The following is a 25448-nucleotide window of genomic DNA, read 5'->3' on the forward strand; positions in this document are numbered from 1 at the left end:
GCCAACACGGGACACAAGCTCCCTCTTGTGGCTCAGTCGAGGTGCCACAGCTGGGCAGAAGAAACGTGTGTAAGGCTGAAGTGGTGAATGTGTGGGAAATATTTATGCAGCTGTCCATCCTGGTCCATGTCGCCGTCACTCCTGCAGAGCAGAGGAAGTGCACCTGTCTCACATTTGATAAAGGAAAGATGTGACAAATTCACGCTGAAGTCCTTCAGGCTGCCATCACAGAAATAGGAGCAGACAGATTTTGCATGCAAACTAGCTGCAGCCACAGGGTGTCGTGAGGGCTTTAGCATCACTGGAAGGAGCTCTGATTGTCAGCTGGATTTCTTAGACAGTTGAAGTGAAGTCTGCATCAAGAGGGTGCGGCCGATGAAACAGGACACTATGACAGTGCAGCTGTAAAAATGGGTGCATCGGCCCTGTAAGCAGGACATGTATGATCAGCACCTGAGCCACTACTGGTCTCTTTTGCAGATTCAGCAGATTTGCAGCTTGATATCAGTTTTTTAGAGTAGCTGTGACTTGAGATTAACCTTCTCCTCGTTAACAGCGATATAATTCTGGTGAAGAAATGCTAAAAATTATTTTTTCTTTCGGTCAAAAAACATCAGGAGCCTTTAAAAAGTAGTTTGTGTGCAATTTCAGAGCGTAGCCTGTTTCCTCCTATGGCAGCCGGGGCTCTGGCCCAATTATCTGTGATGCTTCTGTTTAGCAGATAACAATAGGGGAGTTAAATGAGTGCTCTCCCACCAGAGAGCGAATAAGTGTGTATCCCAAAATACAGACATTTTGACTCATCGTTGCAGGGAAAGCATGTCAAACAAATTCTGTTAGCGCTGGCTCAGTTCCAAATGTCCCAGTAAAGCAGCATGCACACGACCAGGAGCGTGGAACCAGCTCACCTGAATGGAATGCAGCCATTTTTAAATGTTACATCTGTGCTTTTCCTGCTCCGACATGCCAAAATGTTTCCTGTGACAGAGGTCGGCAGTGGGATTAAACGACCACGGGAGATTTTACTTAAGAAGCTTTTAATGGTTTTCTTCTTTAATGGAATGATTTGTGTGTGAGAAAGAACACCGTTAGTGGGTTTTCACGGTGAACAGAGACATGAACATCGACAGACTGTGGAACCCTAAAACAGCACTAACTGGGTTCAAAGGGGGTCCCTTCACAGGCTGCAGGCCTGCAGCTTCTTGTCAGCCAGCTTGAGAGACACCCAGGTGTTGAGCATGGAGGCCCTCAGTTTGCACCACACCAGGTGATTGGTCAACCCGAAGACCTGCGCCGCAAACTGAGCAGCGGCTTCGGGGGAGAGGATGGTGGAGCAGCCGAGACCTGCAGGGAGGGGAGACAACGGCGGGCTCAGTTACTGCGATGAATCAACTCACATGTGACGCATAATTTAAGACATAAAAACAGGAAGCGTGACGCTCACCGCTTGGCATACGAAGAGATGACCACACATCTTGCGCACCCCAGTCTGGAGTGAGAGGCGGGCAGTTGATGACGGGGTACGCCGTGTTTCCAGACATCACCGGGCCGAGGCCGTTACTTCTGCCAGCGACAGCCACAAACACAGTGGGCACGCCGTCACCTGAGGGAAGGCGGATACATACGACGTGACAGAGCACAGAAAAGCATAGAAGAGGAAAAATCCTTCAGCTTGTGTTAAAATGACGACACACACCTTCATATTCTGCTTTGATGCGCAGAGTCTCGTCGGGACCTTTGTGTGCTGAGGTGACTCTCAGGACGCAGGGAATCCCGTAGGCGGTGCAGGCCTTCTTGATTTTTTCACAGTGAGCCATGTCCGAGGTGGAGCCCATCAAAACCACCACCCTGCCGCCGGCCTGGGGCTCCAGCAGCATCTGGAGACACAACACGGCGCTCGTTAGCTCTGTGCCCATTAAATCTAGTCAGCCGCAAACTCAATTCTTCAGATTTCTCCAAATGTCATTAAATCAAACACATCATCCTTTTCTGGACTGTACATTGAATCTGTTGTCCCTCGATCCTTCAGCTAAAGCAGCAATGTGATTTATCTCATTTGAAAAAAAATGAATAAACAAAGTTACGAAAAGCCTGACGCCGTCCTGACAAACAGACCTCGACTCTTTCGGAGACCCACTCAAAGTTCCTCTTCACCATCTGCATTGCCTCAGGAGTGACTTCTTTAAGGTCTCGGTACACCTGGAAAGAAGGGAACACCAGTTATTTCAGCTTTTAGCTTAAGTTCTTAAAAAGCACCAAACTGAAACCAAGTCCTGACCTGCTTATCTTTCTGCTGGCTCCGATCTCCAGCTGGCCACAGCCTCCACGAATCGTTGTCGATCACATCAGCAAGGACGATCTCTTGAGTCTTCACATTCACGCCAAACTCAATCTAGAAGCAAGGAAGATAAACTGAAGCAGCTACAGGAGGTCAGCGGTCACGCCCGGCCGCTCGGACGCCCACGAGGGGTCACCAAAGCCAAACGGGGGGGTGTAAGAAAGCAGCAAACAAAACAGCAGGCCTATATCTCAGCATTTCATTCGTTTCTGTGAACAACTAGAGCTCACAGAACAATGGTCAAGCTTCAGGGGGAATAATTTGTCAAAAAAAGAAACCTATTAAGTATGTATGGTTGTTAAAAATAATAATAAAAGATATAATAAAGAGAGACTTGCATAAAAGTTCGTTCACACTTCTTCACGTTCATAATTCACACAAAATTCTTCCAAATGGCTTGTTTTACACAAACTTCCTGCAGTTATTGCCTTCTCTGTTTGGGTTAATTGTACAGTTCATCAGTTGATCTGTTTTGTCACTGTTCTGCATTAAAGATAATATGAAATTTGTCACTTATTCAATGGTCACCGGTTTACTCAGTGATAGAAAAGGGGTCACGTGCATGCTGTTGCATGAACCACTGCACCAGGGCACCAGTTTAACCAGCAGAGGGCAGTGCTGCTCTGCCTACCTTCATATCCACCAGCGTGCAGTTCTGAGTGGCCCAGGCCTTCTCCAGAATCTCAAAGATGGCCACAGTGCTGCGGTTCATGATGTCCACCTCACAGCGGCCGATGGCGAGCCCGGCCGGAGAGAACTTGGCCTCCAGCAGCTGCTCCTCTGACCACTGGGGATCATTGTTGGCATCATCCTACATCAGAAAGCGACTGATTACACACAGACGGACGTGATTTGACACCTGGCCACTTTGAGTCGCGGCACCTTAAAGAAAAACACTGGAGGAAGTCGAGGCGAGGGCTCAGACTCACTTTGAAGAACATCTCCATCTTCAGGGGGGCGAAGCGGTAGCCTTCCTTCACTCCTGGGTTCCTCTTGAGGAACGATCCAGTCGCCACTCTCCGGCACACCCACTCGATGGGGATCATCTCACAGTGGGCTGCGATGAACGCTGTGTCTGAGTGCTGCTTCACAAAGGCAGACTTAATGCCTGGAAGGACGCAGACGTTAAAATCAGGCTCCAAAACCCAAACATCTTGATTGTGTCAAGGACTGTGAACATGGCAGCGCTTTGAAGATTTTCATACCTCTGAAATGAAGGATAAGCGAGGGGGGATGTGGTGGGTCACGTTCTGCCTAATTATACGCATCCCAGCTTCAAGTCACAAGGCTCACTCATGAGTGGCATGTGGGTCACAGTTAGCCAATCAGTTTTAAATTAAAGCAAGATGGAGAGTCATTTTGGAATTTTGCAAGCTTTTTTTGTGGGACTAATGAGAGACATACACGGACTGTACCATGACACATGTCCCCACGACAAATGTCCCCATGACTGCAGGGCTCCATCAGCTCAGCACAGCCTGCTGCACGGATCATGTGCATTTAATGTGCAAGTAACAAATTAAAAATGACTGTTCAAAACCTGAATTTGTTACTGAATTTTGTCATGAAGAGAGTTCCTGGCAGAGCTGCAACAACTAGCTGATGGACAATTGATTACCAACCATTTCAATAATCAATCAAAGCCTTGATCTGCTCCAAAGCACACATTATAGAAATTAAATAAAAAATCTGGTTCCAGCTTTGAAAATGTGAGTAATTACTAGCCATCTTTAACTTTAATGGAATTACTCTAAATCATGTTTTTGTCTTTCCTGAACTTGTACACTTTGGCTTTAAAGAATTACAAATGGCGTTTTTTTTTTTTTTTTTTTACTAATCAATCAATAATGCAAATAACAAACTACATCTGCAGCTACAAACGGGTTTTAAAAATACTGAAACTGATAAAGTTTCCCAACAGCTAACATGAAAGATAACTAGGCCAAAGGTTTTCTGTCACCTCACTGACCTCTTCTCTCACTCATTGTGGTCAAACTGGGAAAATTCAGTGGGATTCATTTACTGTGTGTGTGTGAGGAGAGCTCATTAAAACAAATACTTAAACTCCACAGTAATTAAGCCCTCTGGCTTGAAACCGCTCACGAACACCCTGAATGTTGCGTAACATTTGGGAAAGTTGCCTCAGGATGAGTGAGACGGGTTCTTCTAGACGGATCAACCGATTAGACAAAGTTTAGTCCTCACCGGACTCCTGCAGGAGCTTGAACACGCAGCTCGTCGTCTTGTTGGCGATGGCAGCCTTGCCCTCCATCTGGTCTTTCCTCACGGCGTTCCCGGCGGTGATCTGGTCTTTGGACTGGACCAGAACCAGTCCGGGCTGGTCCACGAGCTCAAAGATCTGCTTCGTCTTTCCCTCATTGAGCTTCTTTCCGATCTTGAGCTCTAAAAAAAAAAACACGCACACAAACGTGAAAAGCTCCAAATTAAACGCTGCACGTTTTATTTTTGCTCTTAAAACATACATGCATTGTTAATTTACTGCGCCGTACCTGGTGTGGAGGCCATGGTGGTGTTCTTTAACAACCTGCAGTCCTGGAAGACAACACACAAAATGGACCAAACTTCCACTTAACTTTGAGAAGTAGATGAAGAGACAGCAGGAGGTGTGCGGGAAGCAGAAGGGGGAAGTGGAGCTTGTCTTACATGCTTTGATAACCAATCACATGCTTCAACTCACGCAGACAGCCAATCACAGCAGCGCGTTCCTCACCACGTGAGGGGAAGATGCGCTAACGCCAAATAATTGCAAGAAGAAGTTTCGGGAGTTTATACATTAAACTACAGCCATTTTCTCTCTGACAAGGAGATCGATTTATCGAAAGTTCATCAGGAAGAGACAAACGGCCGAGTTGATTTTTCTGATTCAGATGAGTTGTTGTCCTTCTCATCGCAAAACACCACGTGTGCTTCGTCAATTCAAGGTGTTCGATCAAATTCATTCTGATTGATTTCTGATAACCGACGGTGATTCTTCTGTTACAGCTGAACTTTTGTTTCTCCTCTTATCACGGCCACTTTTAAAAATGTCAGCTGAGTTTATTTTGCTTTAACGAACCACGTTGTGCCACACCGTCGACCGCAGCTGCACGTGTTCGGTCGCGTTGAGACACGCACGCGCTGATTGCTCGGGCAACCAGGCACGAGACTGTCCGTCAGGCTAACGGCGGACCGGGACGCGCGGCGGAGACATGGAGTTTGAGGAGTCGGGAATCGGGGAGGAGTGCGGGGTTTTCGGGTGTGTGGCTGCCGGCGAGTGGCCCACACAGCTGGAGGTGGCTCAGGTCTTAACGCTGGGACTCGTGGCGTTACAGCACAGGTGAGTAACGTAAAGGTGTGGGTACGCTTCTAACGTAAGTGGCGTTTGTCAAAACTACGGATAAAGATAGCAAATTAGCTTAAAGCCGTTTTAGTTGTGATACGTTCAGGACCAACCGTTAACCAAAACTTTTTTTCTTTTTTTTTTACTTATCAAGTCCAAAAAGTGAGACTAAAGTTGCTTAACTTAACTCCGGAAGTCGAAGAATAACAATGGTTGACTTTCTAGTTTTACTTTATGAGTTACATAAGAGAAAAAGAAGTAAAAAGTATTTTAATTTGCGAGACAACAACTCCCATGTCACAAGTGTGTTTGCGTGTGTTATTAACGTGTGGCTTAAGGCGACGTTGTTTTTCAGTGCTGATCCCAAAATGTGAGTTAAAAAAATTCCTCCTCACCTTCGAAGATGTTATAGGATCAATAAAAGACAAGCTAATGGCGAAAAACAGCCATGCTTTAGAGTTCCTCTTGACTAAGTGTGATTAATGTCACCATAAATGATATAATGAGTAACAGATTTACACCAAGATCACTACAAGATGTACATCAATGTGCTTGTCTGAATTAATCAATTAATCGCATTGTCTATACAGTGTCAGAAAATAAAAACTGCCCTTTTATAATTTCCCAGTGCCCAAGAAGTCATATTCAGATTGTTTAATTAGATCAAAAATAAATCCAAAGATATTTAGGTTATCATCAAATGGATAAGAAACGCGTTAAAGTCCCACATTTGGGATATTTGGCATTTTTTTCTTAAAAAAATGATACAATAATAAGATACGAGAGTAAGTGTTTGGTAATTTAATTGATTGTTCCATTAGTGCCACACTGCCTAAATAGACTTTAGAGCAGCATCGTCTTTTCTGGACGCCTGCAGCCTGTTTAAGAATAATTTCCTCGGTTGTGTGACGTTTTGTATTATTTGTCATATGGTAGATGTTACCTCTCTTTCTGGGGATGAGTGAGGGGATGCCATTGAACGCACTGAATTGATCTTTATTATTGGGATGTGATCCTGCTCTTCTTTACACGGGGCCTCCCCCAGTTTTTTCGCTGGTGTCTGGAGCGTGGGGTCTGAAAAAGGGAACAAAGGCAGGTTAAGATTCAGATCACCTGAATGCTTTAAAAACGGCAATGCTATTACATTTCAGATCTTCATGCACATTTTCTCTTGGTCTGACTTCATCATGAGACGTGCCTTTTGTTAGCGGTTACAATCGAACCCTTATCCATAATTTAGTTATCAGGCTCCGTGGCAAATCACGGGACTGAGTCAGAAATGGAAAAGGCTCCGGTCGATTCATGTGACATGCCGTGATTACAGAGGAAGGGTCATTTCAAACCTTGGTCCACAGCTTTCCTCTTCAGTCCTCTGTTGGCTGAGTAGGTGTCCTGTTTTTCTCCCCTGGGTTCAGACGAGCCTGCAGACAACATAAAAGCTTGGATAACAGGCCTTTCTTTAAGAGTAAAGAAAACATCTTTTAGAGCTTTAAAGGAATATTTGATATTATCCAGCTTCTTTTGGTGGTATGGATTGACTGTTATTATTGTTATTTTGGTAAACACTGAGATAAACCTCTCTTTACCTCAGTGTTTTTAGACCATTACTTCACTGAATGGAAATATGTGTAAGCTAATTTCCTCCTAACTTTTGGAAAAGGTTGTTTAATTCCCATTTATCTCAACAATTGCTTCAATTAAAATGTAAAGCAGAAAGCCATGAATGAATATTAGGAATTCTCTCCTTGACCACCGGCCCGCTAGACATGAAAAACGATATTAATCTCACTCATTAATCTGTGCCGTTGCTCAAGGTGAAGCTCCTGGACTGTATGCGGCCTCACTTCTTCGCTGTTTGGTGTAACATCGAGGCTTATGGACGACGCAGAACCAGAACTAGAAGATCTTTCCTCCGTCGCTCCCGCCTTTGTGGTCACTGTGTTCATCTTTGTCAAATAAGCGTCTACGTGATCGTTCTCCTCACCGGCGTCCTGCAACATCGCAAGTCTGCCTGAATCTGCTTGGTTGTCTGCCGCCCCTGTGCCACGTGGTGAGCCATTAGTTGTGCGGTTCATAATGGCGTCCACCTCATCGTAGAACCTCATAAGGCGTCTCGGGTCGGCTTCGTCGCTCTTCCCTCTTTGGAGGGAGCGGTAGAGGTACTTGAGGTTTTTGTACTTGGTGTGGCACTGCTTCCAGTCGCGTTCGATGCCTTGCTGCATTAACCTGTTGGAGATCTGGACGAAGATGTCTCGCTTTCTGGTCGAGCTCTCCAGCTGCCTGCACACGCGCTCGTCGGACCAGACCTCGACCAGCGCTCGCACCTCCTGGTCGCTCCAGTTTCGACCTGTGTCCGACACCGTGACCACGTGGAACTGGTCAGAGGCAGGTGTGTCCGTGAGATGGGCATCTAAAGGGAGTAGATATAGATTCAGGAAATAGAAGATTACATATCCTGCAAACTGCAGCGGTTATTGATGAAGCATACCTGATCCTCTCCATTTCACTTCCATGTCTGCGTCCATATCGTAATCATCGCTGTTGTCATCTGGAAATAAAAAATAGTAGAAACGTTCATTGTTCTTTTAGCGTTGAATAAAAAACTCTGCACATCAGCCTGAACACATACCGTCATCAATTTCAATGACAACCTCGCTTTCTGAGGCCGTTGTCTGTGCTGGTGTTTGTAGCCTCCCTGCCCCCATTTCTCCATCATATAACTTCTTCTGCATCTCCACGGTCCCGTTTTCCAACCCCCGGTCCAGCAGGATGGCTTCCACCTCATCGAAGAACTTCATGTACTTCCCCGGGCCGCCCGTGCTGCTGCCCCCAGCAGCGTGAGCGCTTTTAGCAGTCTTGTAGTCATATTTCAAGTTCTTGTATTTTGTTCGGCATTGTTTCCAGTTGCGTACCACCCCGAAGGTTCTTTGCATCTGGCGGGCCATCTCTTGGAAGATGGATTTGTTGCGCAGTGTGCACTTCAAGCGCTCCCGAATGCGCCGGTCAGCCCAGACGCACAGCAATGCTCGCACCTCATCGTCGGTCCAGTGGCGGCCCCCCTCTTCAGCCACACTCGGAGTGTAAGGAAGAGCCCGATGGATTCGACCCCTGAAATCTGTACACACATGCGCACACTGTGTTAATCTCTGGCTCACGTTTGGTTAAAAACAATAAGATGTGCCAGAATGTGTTAATCCAATCAGATTTCAGACTGCGTTTCAAATGTTTACAGCAGGCAGAAGTTTTCTACTTTCAGTTTAAGGCTGACATAAAACCAGTTTGGCTGACATGCTTGTTTATCTTCTGATCTGTCAGTTGATTAAATCCTAAAATGTGTTGAACGTTGTGGTGATCATCAGTGCCACGGTTGGGCTTGAACCTACATTTACCTTCCTGCATTGGCATAGTGACTGAGGAAGGGTAGATTCCTCTTTGATTACCCACATCTTCCACCTCTTCCTCCCAGCCCTCCTCTGGCCTTGCATCCACTCCTGGGCTGTAGTTTGCTGAAGTGCTTGCCGCGTCAGGCTTCCTGCTCTGTAGTCCCAGGCTCCTGCACTTGGCCTGACACTCCCACCAGCTGCGCGCCACACTGAGCCTCCTCAGACGCTCTGAGATCAGCTCAAATGTGGTTCTGCTCTCAGCTACGTGCTGAGCTCCCAGCTCGTCCCACACTGACATGAGAGCCAGCACCTCTGCCTCCCCCCACTGCCTCTCCACCGAGCCTTTTTCCTCTGCCACCTCCCTATCACCTCCTCTTTGTCTCTCTGCTCCTCTCTCCATGTTTGAGCTGACCTGGAAACGCTTTCTTTTCCCCAATCCGTCTGTCTCTGCTGCCTGGTTCCCTAGGCAACCAGGCGGTTAAGCCTGAAAGCAACGCCTCCATGCAGAAAAGCAGCCTCACCACTGGCTTAAGCTGTGTGCCGAGGGGGCGGGACCAACTGTAATCTGAGAAGCAGCTTGGTAAATAGGCTGAAACTGCAGCAAGACGACTTTCCGTATATGGCAGCTCCACAGCCGGGAAGCAGTCGTTTCTGTTTTTTGTTTTTTTTTTCCCCCTGCTCCTCATTCCTGCTTTATTGTGCCTGAATCAAACCAGTTTATTGTGCCTCAAGGCTCACATGAGGCTTTTAGAAGTGAACAGGTTTAATCATGTTTAGTCGTGCAGAGAAGAGACTGAGAGATGATTAAACTCAGTGATGTATTTACATTTTCTGTGTGGTTGTTTTTCTACTCAGGGGTCAGGAAAGTGCTGGGATCGTCACATGTAATGGAGCCGATCCTCCCACATACACGACCCACAAGGTAACGCTGCTCAGGAGCAGAAGCCTCTTGTGTGATCAGACAGAAGCGTAACACACATGGTTCAAATACCGGAAACATTTGAGATGCACTGTTAGTCAGAGCTCATCATTTTCACAGTCACACATGTGCACACAGTTACAGTGAATTGACTTCATCAGACCCAGTTTGTGGCCTGGTTTCCCACTTTACAGCATAATCACTGCATATCACTTATTACTGGTGCAGCTTGTGTAACTGAAAACATCTCACTGATTCCTCCTGTTTGTTAAGGGAATGGGATTAGTGAGCTCTGCTTTCCCAGCCGAGGCTCTTCTGAAGCTGCGCTATGGTAACCTCGGTATTTGTCACACACGCTATTCAACTACTGGGATCTCAGAGCTGCAGAACTGCCAGCCCTTTGTGGTGGATACGCTGCATGGCAAGATTGCTGTGGCGCACAATGGAGAGCTGGTTAATGCTCACGCTCTGCGGAAGAAGGTGAGCAACTCTGTAACTTGTTCCCACTGAACCTGGTGCATGTCAATGTCCCTCACTGAGCCTCTCTGTTGGATTAATCGCCACAAATAAATAAGTAAAAAACAAACCTCTGTTGACGGTATGCACGGCATCTGTTCAGCTGATCAGTGTTATGCTTGTGTGTGTTTTGTATGCGTGGTCGTCAATCATTGTGAATGTGCTGCACAGGTAATGCGCCATGGTGTAGGCCTCTCCACCAGCTCAGACAGCGAGCTCATCACGCAGCTCCTGGCATTCACTCCCCCAATGGAGGAGCTGGACACACCAGACTGGGTTGCCAGGTTTGTTTTAAAACATGACGCTGCATAAATAGAACTTTTTTTTTCCCTCTGTGCTACTTAAACACCCATTTTTTTTGTTTTATTTTCTGTTGTAGAATAAAAAATCTGATGACTGAGACCCCCACATCGTACTCTCTGCTGGTGATGTTCAAAGATGTTATCTATGCAGTGCGCGACCCTTATGGAAATCGCCCCCTCTGTATTGGACGGCTGGTTCCAATCTCTAAACTGCACAGTTCAGGTATTCTAACATGTTTATTCGTCTACTGCTGATAAAGAAGGTCTGACGAGAGGTTATCACTGCTCAAGCCAGAGCATTTTTTTAGTCACAGGTCAGCCTTTGATTTCGTCAGAGGTCAGATGTGTGAGCTGGTGGATGATTAATGTCAGGCTTTGTCCTTTTGCTCAGGTGCTGAAGAGAAGGACACTGAGGGGTGGGTTGTGTCATCGGAGTCCTGCAGCTTCCAGTCCATCGGTGCCAAGTCAGTTTTTGTTTTCATGTGAAATCTTCTGCGTTGTAACGGGAGTGTTGTGGGCACTGACCATTTCCATGTCCTTCCCGGTTCTCAGGTATTACAGAGAGGTCTTACCAGGAGAGATAGTCGAGATATCCAGACATGGGGTCAAGTCTCTGAGCGTTGTCCCTCGCCCTGAGGGAGACCTCCCTGCCTTCTGCATATTTGAATACGTTTACTTTGCCAGACCTGACTCTATTTTTGAAGGTTTGAGTTTTGATTATGGATCATACTTCATACCACTCTGTTCTTAACTGTTTAGCTCTCTTGCAGAATAATTGCCAAACTTTGTCTCAGTGAGTGCTGCGTGTTCAGTATTATTTACATACCACTGTACTGCAGGGCAGATGGTCTATACCGTCAGGCAGCGCTGCGGGCGGCAGTTAGCTATTGAGGCTCCGACAGAGGCGGACGTGGTCAGCACTGTGCCAGAGTCTGCGACCCCTGCTGCGCTGGGCTACGCTCACCAGGTCTGTCTCCAAGCTGTCTGCTTTAACTCTGCAATGACGTGCTGTAACACAGACACCTCCCGACGGACCTCTGTCCTCACGAGCTTCCCTCTCCTCCTCTCACAGTCTGGGCTGCCATACATCGAGGTTCTGTGTAAGAACCGCTACGTTGGGAGAACATTTATTCAGCCGAATACCCGCTTGAGGCAGCTGGGAGTTGCTAAGAAGTTTGGGGCTTTGACAGACAACTTTGCTGGGAAACGAGTGGTGCTAATTGATGACTCCATCGTCAGAGGCAACACCATCTCCCCCATTATAAAACTGCTGAAGGAAGCTGGAGCAACTGAGGTTTGTCGGCAAAGAATGTTTTCATAATCTTGCATACGGTGACTTGACACAGATGTTTTGATAGCACTCTCTAACCCTGGAGATCAGGACCCTGAAAAAGGGTCACCAGATAATTGTGAAAGGAGATGATAAAAAGGAGAAAATATTCATATGAAACATTTTTATTTTTACATTTCTGTTATCTTCTGAATAACTGGATAATTTTACCTCTGCAGGTCTCTTAAAAATGGTTCAAAATAAACCAGGGCTTCCTGCTGTGTTTCTTTGTCGACACGCACCTCCACAACTGTCAGAGGAAATTATTACACCTTTATGAAATACAAGACTTATTAAGAGTGAATATGAGCACTGTCACTACATTGCACAATAAAGGCAACATATTTAATGAGTGATCTGTCTGAATCCGCTCAGCAGGTGATTGATTGATCACATTAAACATTCACTTCGGGGGTGGCCTAAGCAAAGAAACCCTTCTGTACTATTACAGTTTGGGAAAAGTAAAAGGACAGACAGCCCAGTCAGCCTCGATCCCACTGTGCTTCCCTGTGGGGAAACCGTGAATATTAGTTGACCTGGTCATAATCCACACACTCAGGTACACACTTAGACAAGGTGGGAACCACTGTTTTAATACATGGACAAAGGGTCATTAATGTTCCCCAGACTGTAAAAGCTGTCATTTTTGTGAACACAGCAGTGAGACAGGGCCTGTATTTAAAGTCCAATCAGCTGAGAGACCCTCAAAATTACAGTTACTGACCTGTATTTTCACCACGACAGGTCCACATCAGGGTCGCCTCTCCACCCATCAAGTTCCCTTGCTACATGGGCATCAATATTCCTACCAAGGAGGAGCTCATCGCCAACAAGCCAGAGTTTCAGGACATTGCTGGATTCATTGGTAAGTACTTATATGATCATACGTCTCACCATTCAGTCATTGTGCGATGTTTCCCACTTTACTGTGCCTTCAGCCAGTTTGGTGCACCTCGATTAACACTCGACCTGTTGTGCAGGTGCTGACAGTGTCCAGTACCTGACTGTGGAGGGCCTGGTATCGGCCGTCCAGGAGGGAATCGCCTACCTCCAGAAGGACAAGATGATCAGCTCCAGTAACAAGTCCAGCAGGAGAGTGGGTCACTGCACTGCCTGCCTGACTGGGAAGTATCCAGTAGAGCTGGAGTGGTAACTGGTGCACCATCATGACCAACCATAGTTACAGCAGCAGTACTCTGGATTTCCTGCCAGCTCCCACAGCTGATACATGTGAATGAAATGTTCTCTGCAGACTGGAAAAGAAGTGGTCAGACATCTTAATACTGCTATCTGGGACACTACGAGATGTATGAAATACACAAACACAGCATGTGCTGTCTCCATAGAGGGTCTCGGATCCTTTCACCTCAGTTGAAAATGTTGCTTTTGCTGACCTCCAGTGGTTGCAGTTTGTGAGGACTGTGTCACTAAGGTGTGATTCCAGGTGCGCACGTCTGACCACACAGCACTGGAGCTTGCTTACATGCTTTGAAGGTCACCGTGTAAAGGTAGCTATCTCAGAGGAGTAGTTACAGTTTTTCACTCAAGATGCTAAAATGGCAGCATTAGATTATTTTCCGTGTCAGAAAAGCGCACAAGGCTAGTGACCAAAAAGTGAAACTGTCTTTATTTTCCTCAAGTGTACTTTTCTATCTTTAGCTAAAATTAACCGATTATGCTCTTTTGTTTTGCGTCTGTTTTTTTTTTTTAACTTTAAATGTTACATGAATTTATTTGAAAAGTTATAATAAACAGAATAACTGCAAAGAGAACTTCATTTTTTATTCAAAATTCATTTTAACATTAATACAATTTAATTTTAATAATGATCAGATGCTAGAAGACAAAGATGAAGCTGTGTTAACTTATAATTATGCACCACAGCACAAACCATGAGTAAGAACACAAAGAGTGAAACATAATAACACAAAGTGATGGTTTAACAGTCCTTTTAAAAAAATACTAATCTAATAATCTAAAACAGGAGCACTGGGATGGACCACAGAGAGCTTTAAAATGCAGTTTAGCAAACGATTAACTTACTCTGCACCGGCTGAACGTCGTACATGCTTCCACTGTCGCCTGTTTGGTCTTTGTGTTATTCATATTTGAGACCTCACGCTGCTGCAGTCCTTTCAGTGACATTTCTTTCATGATATTTAACAGTGATGCTTCGTTTAGGACGTCTGTCGGGCAGGCCGGCGTAATCCCTGTTCACCACCATTTTCTGCACATGTTGGGGAAGAAGAGAGGGTGATTATGAGAACACGGGAATGCTGGGAGGCCAATACTGAACAAAGGAAATTCATTATAATCACCTCGGGGAGATGCTGTTGGCCATTCTGTTCTCAAGTGAAGCTCCTGTTGAATGAAATTTAATCATGAATAAAGGAATTGGGGATGAAAGGATTCGGCACTGACACAAACGGCTACATTTAACAGCAGACATGAATAAGGACTTCTGGAGTGTCATCCAGTGTTTTATAGAGGAGGCTCACCCGGGCCAGAAAACTCACCTACAGACACGTCACAGCCCCGACTCATCGAAGTTTCCTGATGTGCACCTGCTGAGCGCTGCTGAGAGCTGAACCTTTGAAACATGCTGTGTTTACTGGGGCTGAAGCAGAGGCCATCATGAGACTGCTCATATTCAGACAGAGAGAGGCGGCGCCTCAGCATCTCATTCCCATGGCATTTGGACCCTGGGGAGGATGTGCAGTAGTCATCCCTGGAGCGTTTGGACCGGGGGTGGTTGTTCCAGCTTAACTCCCTGTGGCGCTTCCTCAGTAGGGAGCGGTGGGGCGACAGAGCGAGGGCGGCCAGAGCTGAGGAAGAGTGGCCCTTACTGGTCTCGAACCTTGTTTCACAAAGACGGCAGGGAGGCCCATTAAAGGAAGATGATTTGCTCTGGCAGACAAACCTGTGGTAGAGTTTTAGAAATTCCTCGTCAAGCTTCTTTGGCGAGCAGGAGACACGGTTCGAAGGCAGCGAGGAGTCGAAGGAAAGGTGCCGCCGGAGTCTGGGACGACCTGCTGCTGCAGCTGACTGAGGTGAAGGCAGCTGGGGAAGCTGGAGGGAATGGCGGGCATCTGGATGGTTAAGCACCCTCAGTGGCACAGCTGGCGGGGAGTGGAGGGAAGTGGACATTAATCTGGACCTCAAAGGCTCTCTGGAAAAGCTTTCCACAGAATGTGTTTTGGGGCTTCTGGAAGAGGCATGAGGTGATCTACTGAAGCTGGTCATCCTCGCTTTTAAGGGACTCTGCCTGACTGGGGAGCCGTAGATGTCTGGTCTCTCTTTAATTGCAGTGGTTTGCAGTGAGTGTGCAGTGAAAGAAAGTCTTTTAGCCCTGAGAGGCTGGTCCAAGTACGCTTTTGCGGTGGGACAGAAAGACCGTGAAGGACTGACGGCGTTAGTGGAGAGCTGGTCTCCCAGCTGGGACACATTGAAGGTCTTGTTCAGCGAGGCCTCCTTTGGTTTAGAGGAGTCAGGGGAACCAGAGAGGTCAATGACGAAGATTGGCTGGTGCTGCTCTTTTGCCAGCAAACCTCTAACCCTCCCAGGAGACTGCTGCTGTGCTTGCCAATCCTGCAGACTGGTCACCTTCTGCGAGGGAGACTGAGGGGTAGTATCAGTCCCCATGAGCTGAATTTTCATAGAGCTACCCGAATTCTCCTTGAACCGCGTCTTGTTCATCTTTTTTGTGCTATTGTGTCTCAGCGGGACGATGAAGGTGTTGTTGACGTAGCCTCTGCTTGGTTGTTGTCGCCATCTGCGGTACCTCCTCAGCACCGAGCCAGCGGCCTCTGAGACTTGCTGCCGACGCCAGGCCCTGCCGAGTCGACTGATCATGCCGGGGTAGAGCTCCACCAAAGAGCTGCCGTGACTTCTCAGAGACATTTCCAGTTCCTCGTCCTGGTCCTCGGGCTGGAGCTCTGCCTCAGAAAGGCTCCTCTGACCCTCATCCAAAAAGCTTGCGGCCAGCTGAGTCGTGTCACTACTAGAAATCCCTGTAGGGCACAAAAAGGAGAAAAGGAGGGTCACCTAAAATTACACAATAGATTGTCTGGCTGTGTTCTGTTTGAAAAGTTTGCTTACTGCCCTCGTGGTCTCACCATCATCCTCCACAGAAAATTGGGTAGAGGAAACTGTAGAAACACAAGTCTCATCAGCTTCTCTCGCTTGATGTGTGAAGTCAAACTGTTGAAAAGAAACCATAATGAATTAAATTTATACTTGATATTCAAGACAGAACAGGTGAAATACATACAGTGCATTACCTCAGAGTCTCTTGTGGTATCCTGGGCTGCGGTGGAAGAAGTATCAAAGTAATCACATTAATAAATATACAATTTTTAAACATCTGTAAATCTCTACTCTAGTTTCACATCATGGATACTTACCTCTCAGTGACTCCTCCCCCAAATCTGTCAGGCTCTGAGAAGAGGAAAAACATTCGATTATAATGGCTGTACATATATTTTATATCTGAATTCACTGAGGACTCCCTCTGCATTTTGTGAGTATGTTCACAGCGATCCAAACCTTTGATTCCAGCTTGCTCAGCTCCATTTTTGACTGCTTCATGAAGTGATCCATCACTTCATCATACAAGCGGTCAAGACAGAAAAGAGACACAGTGAGATCAGGACACACGACAACTACTGAACGGCGGAGACGGAAACAGAAACGTACATTTTTCATCTTTGTTTAGTGAATTTGTCTCAGTAATTCCAAAAAGTGGAGAAATTGTCCACAAAATCTCAAATCTTAAATTGCCATTCAACCAAAACAAAAATTGTAAAACCTGATATAAAAAGGGCCACATGCCATAAATCAGGCCTATATGTGTGGCTAATGAGAACAGCTGATCTACAGAGTATTTGAACACCACAAAATGCCTCAGAGGCCTTAACACCGCCCGCCTGATCCGTGTCCCCCCAGTGTTGAAAAGAAACGCACGCCCTTAGATACACTAATCATGCACTGAATTATTTCAGCACTAAAAAAAATGGACTACATCTTAAACATCAATTGTGCTCAAACGTTGTTCAGTAACAGTTCATCGCATTTATTTTTAAATGGTCTCTTTATTTCTGTCCTGTGACGTTTCCTGGTAGCTAACGTCAATGCGATGTAACGGCGACAGTCCCTTGCATTAAACCACTAGTAGGAAAAAAAAGTAATAACTTACTTCGATCATTTATATTGGCGAGGTCCACCTCTATCGCCCCGTCTTGGTATTGAAGCTTTGAATACTGTTGAAAACAAATGCGGAGGTAAGCAATCTCGTTTTATCCCAGCTTCATAGTTTAACTTTTAAGTTAGCTTAAGCTAACGTTAGCTACTTTCACTTCATGCTAACTGTTCCGTACCGCCGTCGCCTCATTAACATACCTTGTCTATGATTCGATCCAGTGATTTTTGGAAGTTGAGGCTATTGACACGGAATTGCTTCATCGTTTCCATGTTGCATATAAAATACGTTTTCTTGATGTGGTTGATGGTGAAAGTCGCAGGCTAACTGATCTAAAACAAACGGCGCTTTAAGTTCAAAACTCTTTCGTCACAAAATAGAGACCGATGATTGGACAGGAAGCATGTGGTGCCTTCACTGCTGCCAGGAAATTATTTCTTCCGAAACAGCATATTTGAATATTTCAATAGATAGTCAAAATGTCTTTGAAAAAACAAATACCAAAGTTTGAATTTTTGATAGCAGAGTTACATACGTGTCTGAATAACAAAGTTTAAAAAATTGTGTCAACAATCATTACACTTTATGTTTCTAAATTATTATGTCAACATGATGATCTGCAACAACATTAAGTCGACACCAACTCGTCGCCAGATGAAACACATGCTCGAAACACGCAACCTATTCCCGCCAATCTGTAATACTGAGTTTTTGATTTGTGTATTATTAAAATAAAAAGAACGATCAGCCTCGGAAATGATCGGAGTCATACGATCCGAATCCCCATGATTTTGGGGGAAGCAAGTATTACAGAGGCATTTGAAATGGCCATAATTGGGACGTCCTTTTTCTGTAACGTCATCTTCGTGCGACAAACAATATGACTAACGTGAGTCTCCCGCGTACGTCTGCGGTCTGGCTGGATGTAAATAAACCGTCACTTCTCTGTATTGAACCATATACGAATTAAAATATGACTTGTACGTTTTCGTCCAGAGTCGGAGCCCCCAGAGAATGAGCGTGTCGTCCGTGGACCGCTCCCCAGTATGGCTGCTCGGACGCTGCAGGAGCTCGTAGCCGCCGCTGCCTCTCTGCACTCCGGCAGAGCGGCTGTGACATATGACGGCGGGTCAGTGTCGGGGAGCCCGGTGTCCCTGCTGTACCGGGATCTGGTTGAGCTGTCCAATGAACTGTCTGCTACTCTACGGGAGAACTGCTTTCCTAATAACGGCGTGATTGGACTGTACTGTTGTGATGATTTGTTCATACCTGTGTGGATTCTGGGGTGAGTTCGCTGTAAAAACAAACAAACAAACAAACAAACAAACAAACAAAAAACAGAATCTGACTAGTTTATATGTGAGCGTGTGGCTTAAACAACTTAAAATTTCAGTGCCATATCAAATGAGCATTGTGTTCGTGGATGAGTGATAAAGGACAATAAATGATCCGGTGTTGTGTGCAGGATCCTGCAGACACCTGCTGCTTATGTTCCCCTGGACCCAGAAGCTCCAGGACTCCTCTCTGCCAGGGTCATGAAGCAGTGTGGCCTCAAGTTCTGTGCAGTGAAGACTGACATCCTGCAGGTTCATTAGTTCATATTAAATCAGTATAAATCCAACAGTGGTGATGACTCTGTGCTACATATGATAATAATCTGTCATTCTGTAGTACTGTTTCTGTCAGGAATATGCACAATGTGAGCACAGTATGAGCTAAAATAATAAACACCTTAAAAATACATTTTAACCCAAAAAGACAGGGCCACAAAATGACCCACTACAGCTGTTATTATTATCTTTTAGTGGTAAAGAATTCCCTCACAAATATGCAATTAATTAAAAAAAATAATAATTAAAAAACATTCATATGCATTTTATTTATCATTTTATTTGTGTTTATGTTTTATTAAAGCAGGTTCATGGTCACCCTGATAGAAATATCCAGTGATTGATTCTTAAAGCCTGAAAATTGCCCTTTATAGTGTTTCCTGTCAATCACACTCAAAGCTTTTACACGACAGTTGACTTTATTTTTTTATTTTTTTATTTTTTACAGTATTAACATGAATGAGGGATCTGACGAATGTTTGCTTTGTAGGAATATTCACATTCATTTTCTTTCCTCCTTTCATCAAGCGATTCCAGGCAGCTCTCGCCGAACACGTATCTGTGGAGGTTTGTGTGGTGTTGCCCAAGTTCAAGCTAACCCTGATACAAATCCACCTGCTACCAGTCGCTGAGCACAAACGAGCGAGTGGCGCTTCTGTCTGTGATGCAGCTGAGGTGTCGAAGGAGGCTGGACGCACAGACTTGGCATATGTGCTGCACACATCTGGAACAACTGGCCTTCCAAAGATTGTGAGGGTGCCACACATGTGTATACTCCCCAATATACTGCATCTGAGGTGAGGTTTATCTGTGTTTGTCTGAAATGCTGTTATTTGGATGCAGACTCAAAACCTGCTCCTCTCTTGGCTCAGATCTTTGTTCCAGATGAGCGCTGATGACGTGGTTTTCCTCGCCTCGCCCTTAACCTTTGACCCCTCTGTGGTGGATGTATTCCTGGCCTTATCATCTGGGGCTCAGCTCCTCATCGTCCCTTCTGTGATCAAGAAAATGCCCGGTCGACTGGCTCGACTGTTGTTCAAGCATCACAAGACCACTGTGCTGCAGGCAAGTGTGTTCAGGAAACTGTGTTCAGTCCTGAAGACTTTTCTGTCACTATAATGTGTTTTTTTTTTTTTCTTTTTTGTGCAGGTCACGCCGACACTGCTCGTCCGCTTCGGGCAGCGTATCCTAAAACAGGAAGTGCTGTCGTCTGGCTCCTCACTGCGGGTGTTGGCTCTGGGCGGAGAGGCCTGCCCCTCGCCAGCTCTGCTGAGGAGCTGGAGACACGAAGGCAACAAAACCCACATTTACAACATCTACGGTATTACTGAGGTGTCCTGCTGGGCCTGCTCGTACAAGATACCAGAGTCTGTGCTGCAGTCGAACGACACGTGAGTGTACACTGTGTAAAAAGGTTTCTTAAATCTACGTGTGAAACAAGCTGCCGTCCATGCAGCTTTATTTGACACGACGTTCCTTTCAGCACGTTGTCTGCTGTGCCTCTCGGGACTCCTCTGATGGACACAGTGGTGGAAGTCAGAGATGAAGATGGCCGCATTCTTACAGAGGGTGAAGGACAGGTGTTCATAGGTGAGAAATATCTCACTGGCAGAAGAGTACACGTAAATGTGATGTCGGGGAATAAAATCCACACAAACGCTTCTGATCTTCGGTGCAGGAGGAGAGGACAGAGTGTGTCTCCTGGACGATGAGGAGGCTGTCATCCCCGGGACGATGAGAGCCACTGGAGACTGGGTGAGCGTTAAAGACGCACAGCTGTGCTACCTGGGACGGAAAGACCGGCTCATTAAACGCCACGGGAAGAGGGTGAACTTGGACAGCTTGCAGCAGGTACGATGTTTTTATGTATGCACTGTATTTTGCCACAACTAAATGTTATCTTTACCTTTAAGTATTTTATGTGTCTAGAAAAGAAACAACAAATTTAACACAATTCGGATGAAACAGCATCAAAATACACACATCAGTGCTGATGTAGATATCGCTGTTGAAAGGTGAAAATCTTTAAGGTTTCAATGCTTGTAGATGTTCCTCAGTTAGAGCTGTGTTGTGCAAGTTACTGAAAGTTAGTAATTAGTTACTTCTCTCTAAAATGATTGGATTACTTTACCAATTAGCGTATATAAAAGTTATTAGTTATTATGAAAACTGTCTCCTTCACTTATTGTTATATTAGGGCCTATAATGTATCATTCTTCTGTTATTGATGAAGGCACAGCTTTGTTATTTTAGTGATGCTGTGGTGCAGTGTGGAACAACTGATCTCTCATTGTACCCACTATCACTGTAGTGCTGGGAGTTATTAATACTGTCCACCACCAGAGGGCAGCAGTGACTAGCCTTCCAACCTGTAAGATACTTTTGCATTGTCTTGGTTGGACAGTAGGATTTGGAAGAAGAAAACTCTCATGATGCTGAATGTAAATGTTTGCCAAGCTCCAAATAATTAAGTAAGTAATTAAACACTAAGATGAGGCGACGTTAGATCAAAATCTGAGGCTGCGTTTGACTGCTACCTTCTGCAACTGTCCGCTATTTTCAAGTAAGACAAAAGTAACAAGCCTATTTAAATTTCAGTAACTGTAGTTTTGTCATTTAATTTGAAATTAGTCAGATTTCTAGTTTTTTGCCAGAAGTAGCGTAATTAATGTTTCCAACTCTGACCTGCAGAGCTGTGCCATCCTGAAGTGAAATCAAAGGGATAGTTCATTTCTCGGCCACTTGAGGGCAGCATAGCACGCTGTAAACTCCATATTAACATATTATCACCTCATTAAGTTCTGGACAAACCTAAACATCCAGCAGACACAAAACAACATTAGCATTGACTCGGAGTCGATGGCCGTCATGTAATGCTGTGTACAAAACACAAGAAAACACAAGAGCTGTTTTTGTGGAGGTAGGAGGTTTTAACTGACTGTAAACACAGTAAGCTTTCCATGTTTCCGGAGAAGGTGGAGTATTAATGCTGTGCCTCTGCTCCTCCAGCTCATACTGAGTCAGCCTCAGGTGGAGGCCTGTGCCGTCGGTCTGCACGAAGGCTCTCGACTGCTCGCCTTCGTCGTGGCGTCCACATCTGGACACCAGACTGCAGCTTCTCGTCTTGCGTCTGTGCAGGAGCAAGAGGAACAAACGGCTGAGCGTCGGGAGGACCCTCCCTCCGCCGTGAGGCACCACCAGGAGGAGACGGGCGGTGCAGACGGAGGTCTCAGCAGACTCATCCTGAGCCAGCTGTCTCTGGTGCTGCCGGCTCACAGCGTTCCCGACGCGCTGGTGCTGGTCCCGGCCTTATGCCTGACCCCTCATGGTGAGCATCAGACACAGTCAGACCTGAGCAGAGACGCGTTCGTTCACAGTGTGAGTTGTTCTTATGTCTGTTTTTTTTTTTTTTTTTTTTACGGCAGGTAAAGTGGACATGGAGGCGCTTGTGAAAATATACCAAAGGCAGAGACAGTGTGTAGAGTCCTCGCGGGGAGACGTCAGCAAACTAAAGCAGACTCTTCAGTCCTTGTGGCAGGTATTCCACCGCAGCATAACTCCATATTTAAACACTTCCTGCTTCAGTTTGCTGCCTGAACATGTTCATACTCCACTCACCCATCAACAGAAAGCTCTGGGCCTTCCTGAAGATGTGGGCGTTAATGAGGAATCCAGCTTCCTGTTGAGCGGAGGAGATTCTCTGAAGGCGCTGCACCTCTGCGAAGACATCCACGCCGCGGTGGGAGTGACCTCGCCAGAGCTTTTGGAGGCTGTTCTTGACGGGACCTTCTCCGACGTGCTGCGCCACATCACGAGAGTGACGCTGCCGATGCTGCTTGAGAACAGCGTGCCATCGCTGCCCGGGGCCAAGAAACGTCACGCGAACGCTCCGTCTGCGGCGCCAGCAAAGAGAGAACGGCGAGAGTCTGCAGCAGCAGAGGAGACGCGGGCCGTCAGAGTTATAAGACGAGCAGGGGAGGTGATAGAGATGAAAATCAGGACTCCTGAGACAGATAGAAACCTCCAGGCTGATGCAAAGGATCCTGATGAGGAACGAGGAGGTGACGCTCTGGGCCTCAGCCTGAGCTGGTCCTCAGACACAGGCAGGTGTGTGGACGCCTCCCCGGTGCTTCTGGTCCGAGACAGATCGGATCAGACGCCGGGCGAGGGCCAAACCACAGTGTTCATCGGCTCCCACTCTCACAGGATCCAGGCTTTAGACCTGACCACCGGGAGCCTTCTGTGGGAGCGAGTTCTCGGGGACAGGATCGAAGCGTCGGCTGCAGTGTCTCGCTGCGGGAGCCTCGTGGTTATCGGTCAGTGTCTGCTCTCCAGATCAAATATTTGTGTCATTGGCCTGCAGGATTCATTTTTGTTTTTTTCCAGGCTGCTATGACGGCGGTGTATATTTCTTGTGCGCCGCGTCCGGAAAGACCCGGTGGATGTTTGAGACGGGGGACGCCGTGAAGAGCTGTCCTGCTGTGGATCCCCTCACTGGTCTGGTGATGGTGGGATCACATGACGGCCATGTTTACGCCCTGAACCCAAAGGTGAGCAGAGCTGCAAGAATTACTCAATCGAAAGAAAATCGATAATCAATTCATCGTTTCAGTCATTTTTCAAGCAAACATGTCCAACATTAGCTGGTTCCAGCTTCTCGTTGCTTTTCTTTGTCATTTATGACAGTAAATGACGGGTTTTGGGGTTTTTGAAGACGTCTGTTTGGGCTCTGGGAAATTACAATGAGCATTTTTCACAACTTTTGTATTTTTAATAGTCTAAACGATGAATTGATAATGAAAATAATCGTTGCAGCCCTTAAGGTGAATGCATTTAACACGAAGAGATACAAAGACTGGAATTATTCTGAAAACATTGCGGGGGTGTCACATTCAGCACTGCCAAGACAAGGACAATACGCTTTTATTTTCAACTTTAAAGCTTTTATTTTGAAATCAAACATCGCAGGTTTGGTTGTGTGTTTTCTCTGCACTGCTCTCATATGGCAGCACAACAAACAACACATCAAGCATCGCATATGTTGAATGATTCAGCGTGATACGTTTTTGTGAAGTGAACCAGATAAAAGAAAACCAGAGAACGTACTAATAAATCGATTGATCGATTCTATTGAGTAAGCTGTTTGTTGTTGTGGAGATAAATCAAGGTAATATGTGTGTGTTCTGTGTTTCTAGGTGCAGCAGTGTGTCTGGAGGCGTCACTGTGGGGGTGGGGCTGTGTTTTCCTCCCCCTACCTCCACACTTCACTCAGGCAGCTGTACGCAGCTTCACTGGGGGGTCACCTGCTCTGCCTCAACCCTGTGAGTAAGGAAAAGACCAAACTTCAGTCAATTATTGAGTCATTTTGTCCGCCGAGGGACGTTCTGACGTGTGCTTGACTTTCTCAGGACACTGGAGACGTCCTGTGGTCGCTCCACAGGGACGTCCCGTTCTTCTCATCCCCGAACGGCTCCTGTGGTCACGTGGTGATCGGCTCGGTGGACGGAAACATCTGCTGCTTCAGCGACACGGGCAAGCTGGTGAGAAGCAGCTTTTTCTCCACCGTGCACCACGTTACGTCACAAATGACTCGTTAAAAATGGAATCATCTAACGATTCTGACTGCTTCATCAAGGTGATGTGTCTTATTGGATCTGATGTTTTAAGCTGGGTAGAAAAGCTGAAAAGTCCTACAAACATAAATGTAAACCAGATTTGATTGACAGTGCAAAATCTCGATGTAGTACTTTTCATTGTTGGTGGCGGAGTCCGCCACTCCTGGGCTGGATTCACACTGTCTTCACACACACAGACACACACACACACACACACACACACACACAAAGGGACTGATAGGACATGATGCAGTGTGTAATCCAGCGTTCCTGTTTGTAATTTAACCTCACTGATGTCAGCCTCACTGTTCACTCTGCTGTATTCAGTTACTGCTAACGCTAACCGAACGTTTCCTGCTCCTCCCTTGTGGGACTCACATTTTACAACTTTTACAGATTCAGCCAAGGCTTTTTTAAAATACTGTAATACTGAAACGCTTGCTTCATTCTGCAGGTTTGGCAGTTTTTAACCAAAGGACCCGTCTTCTCGTCTCCGTGTGTCACACCGGACCAGCAGAGGGTTCTGTGTGGGTCACATGACGGCTGCCTGTACTGTCTGAACTGTGCCGACGGCTCTTTGGTTTGGAGCTTCCAGACCACGGGGAAGGTGTTCTCCGCTCCGTGTGTGTTTGCTGGCTCGGTTGTGGGCAGGAGGGGGATTCTGGTGGCCCTGGCCTCCACAGACGGCAGCGTGTGGATCCTGGATGGACAAGATGGACGAATGCTGGCCTCATTCGCTCTGCCTGGGGAGCTGTTTTCATCCCCTGTGGTGTGGGGACGCTCCCTCGTTGTCGGGTGCCGCAATGACTTTGTGTATTGTTTGAAGCTGGCTGTCAAAGACGAAAACGTATTTTTGCACTGATTTTATAATAAACTCTGATTAAAGTTCAGGGTAATA

At 46.2% G+C, this 25448-nt stretch overlaps 4 protein-coding genes across 4 annotated transcripts; 2 read left to right on the forward strand and 2 right to left on the reverse strand.

Moving 5' to 3' along the window:
- Nucleotides 1-1022: 1022 nt before the first annotated feature.
- Nucleotides 1023-9510, reverse strand: paics (phosphoribosylaminoimidazole carboxylase, phosphoribosylaminoimidazole succinocarboxamide synthetase). The gene is made up of 15 exons (XM_076726383.1): nt 9068-9510; nt 8308-8793; nt 8167-8226; nt 7468-8088; nt 7022-7099; nt 6622-6752; nt 4849-4891; nt 4544-4741; nt 3268-3446; nt 2970-3149; nt 2279-2392; nt 2116-2199; nt 1697-1877; nt 1445-1603; nt 1023-1344 (listed from the first exon to the last, which is right to left on the reverse strand). The coding sequence occupies exons 1-15, from the start codon at nt 9459-9461 to the stop codon at nt 1178-1180; spliced, it is 3075 nt and encodes a 1024-aa protein (XP_076582498.1). The 5' UTR covers nt 9462-9510; the 3' UTR covers nt 1023-1177.
- ppat (phosphoribosyl pyrophosphate amidotransferase) lies at nt 4524-13892 on the forward strand. The gene is made up of 11 exons (XM_076726384.1): nt 4524-5675; nt 9917-9983; nt 10254-10460; nt 10668-10780; nt 10876-11021; nt 11190-11262; nt 11351-11502; nt 11638-11765; nt 11871-12092; nt 12873-12993; nt 13109-13892. The coding sequence occupies exons 1-11, from the start codon at nt 5548-5550 to the stop codon at nt 13279-13281; spliced, it is 1530 nt and encodes a 509-aa protein (XP_076582499.1). The 5' UTR covers nt 4524-5547; the 3' UTR covers nt 13282-13892.
- A 342-nt stretch (nt 13893-14234) lies between these two features.
- LOC143318610 (uncharacterized) lies at nt 14235-16720 on the reverse strand. Its single transcript, XM_076727039.1, has 7 exons — nt 16674-16720; nt 16532-16565; nt 16409-16434; nt 16244-16328; nt 14645-16138; nt 14447-14489; nt 14235-14355 (listed from the first exon to the last, which is right to left on the reverse strand). The coding sequence occupies exons 1-7, from the start codon at nt 16713-16715 to the stop codon at nt 14343-14345; spliced, it is 1737 nt and encodes a 578-aa protein (XP_076583154.1). The 5' UTR covers nt 16716-16720; the 3' UTR covers nt 14235-14342.
- Nucleotides 16721-18179: 1459 nt separating this feature from the next.
- aasdh (aminoadipate-semialdehyde dehydrogenase) lies at nt 18180-25444 on the forward strand. The gene is made up of 14 exons (XM_076726398.1): nt 18180-18610; nt 18791-18911; nt 19464-19732; nt 19808-20000; nt 20085-20326; nt 20419-20525; nt 20614-20786; nt 21945-22263; nt 22361-22473; nt 22564-23251; nt 23322-23485; nt 24131-24256; nt 24344-24475; nt 25005-25444. The coding sequence occupies exons 1-14, from the start codon at nt 18372-18374 to the stop codon at nt 25410-25412; spliced, it is 3294 nt and encodes a 1097-aa protein (XP_076582513.1). The 5' UTR covers nt 18180-18371; the 3' UTR covers nt 25413-25444.
- The last annotated feature ends 4 nt before the right edge of the window (nt 25445-25448 follow it).

This window comes from Chaetodon auriga, chromosome 3, assembly GCF_051107435.1.
Source record: "Chaetodon auriga isolate fChaAug3 chromosome 3, fChaAug3.hap1, whole genome shotgun sequence".
Taxonomy (NCBI): Eukaryota; Metazoa; Chordata; class Actinopteri; order Chaetodontiformes; family Chaetodontidae; genus Chaetodon; species Chaetodon auriga.

Coding starts and splice junctions, on each gene's coding strand:
- ppat (XM_076726384.1), top strand. CDS start 5,548: ATGGAGTTTGAGGAGTCGGGAATCGGGGAGGAGTGCGGGGTTTTCGGG. Junction 5,676..9,916: donor CTCGTGGCGTTACAGCACAG/GTGAGTAACGTA, acceptor TTTTCTACTCAG/GGGTCAGGAAAGTGCTGGGA. Junction 10,781..10,875: donor ACACCAGACTGGGTTGCCAG/GTTTGTTTTAAA, acceptor TTTCTGTTGTAG/AATAAAAAATCTGATGACTG.
- paics (XM_076726383.1), bottom strand. CDS start 9,461: ATGGAGAGAGGAGCAGAGAGACAAAGAGGAGGTGATAGGGAGGTGGCA. Junction 3,150..3,267: donor AGATGGAGATGTTCTTCAAA/GTGAGTCTGAGC, acceptor TTTCTGATGTAG/GATGATGCCAACAATGATCC. Junction 2,393..2,969: donor GCACGCTGGTGGATATGAAG/GTAGGCAGAGCA, acceptor CCTTGCTTCTAG/ATTGAGTTTGGCGTGAATGT.
- LOC143318610 (XM_076727039.1), bottom strand. CDS start 16,715: ATGAAGCAGTCAAAAATGGAGCTGAGCAAGCTGGAATCAAAG. Junction 16,435..16,531: donor GGGGGAGGAGTCACTGAGAG/GTAAGTATCCAT, acceptor CTTCCACCGCAG/CCCAGGATACCACAAGAGAC. Junction 16,329..16,408: donor ATACCACAAGAGACTCTGAG/GTAATGCACTGT, acceptor TCTTTTCAACAG/TTTGACTTCACACATCAAGC.
- aasdh (XM_076726398.1), top strand. CDS start 18,372: ATGGCTGCTCGGACGCTGCAGGAGCTCGTAGCCGCCGCTGCCTCTCTG. Junction 18,611..18,790: donor ATACCTGTGTGGATTCTGGG/GTGAGTTCGCTG, acceptor TGTTGTGTGCAG/GATCCTGCAGACACCTGCTG. Junction 20,526..20,613: donor TGAAGGACAGGTGTTCATAG/GTGAGAAATATC, acceptor TCTTCGGTGCAG/GAGGAGAGGACAGAGTGTGT.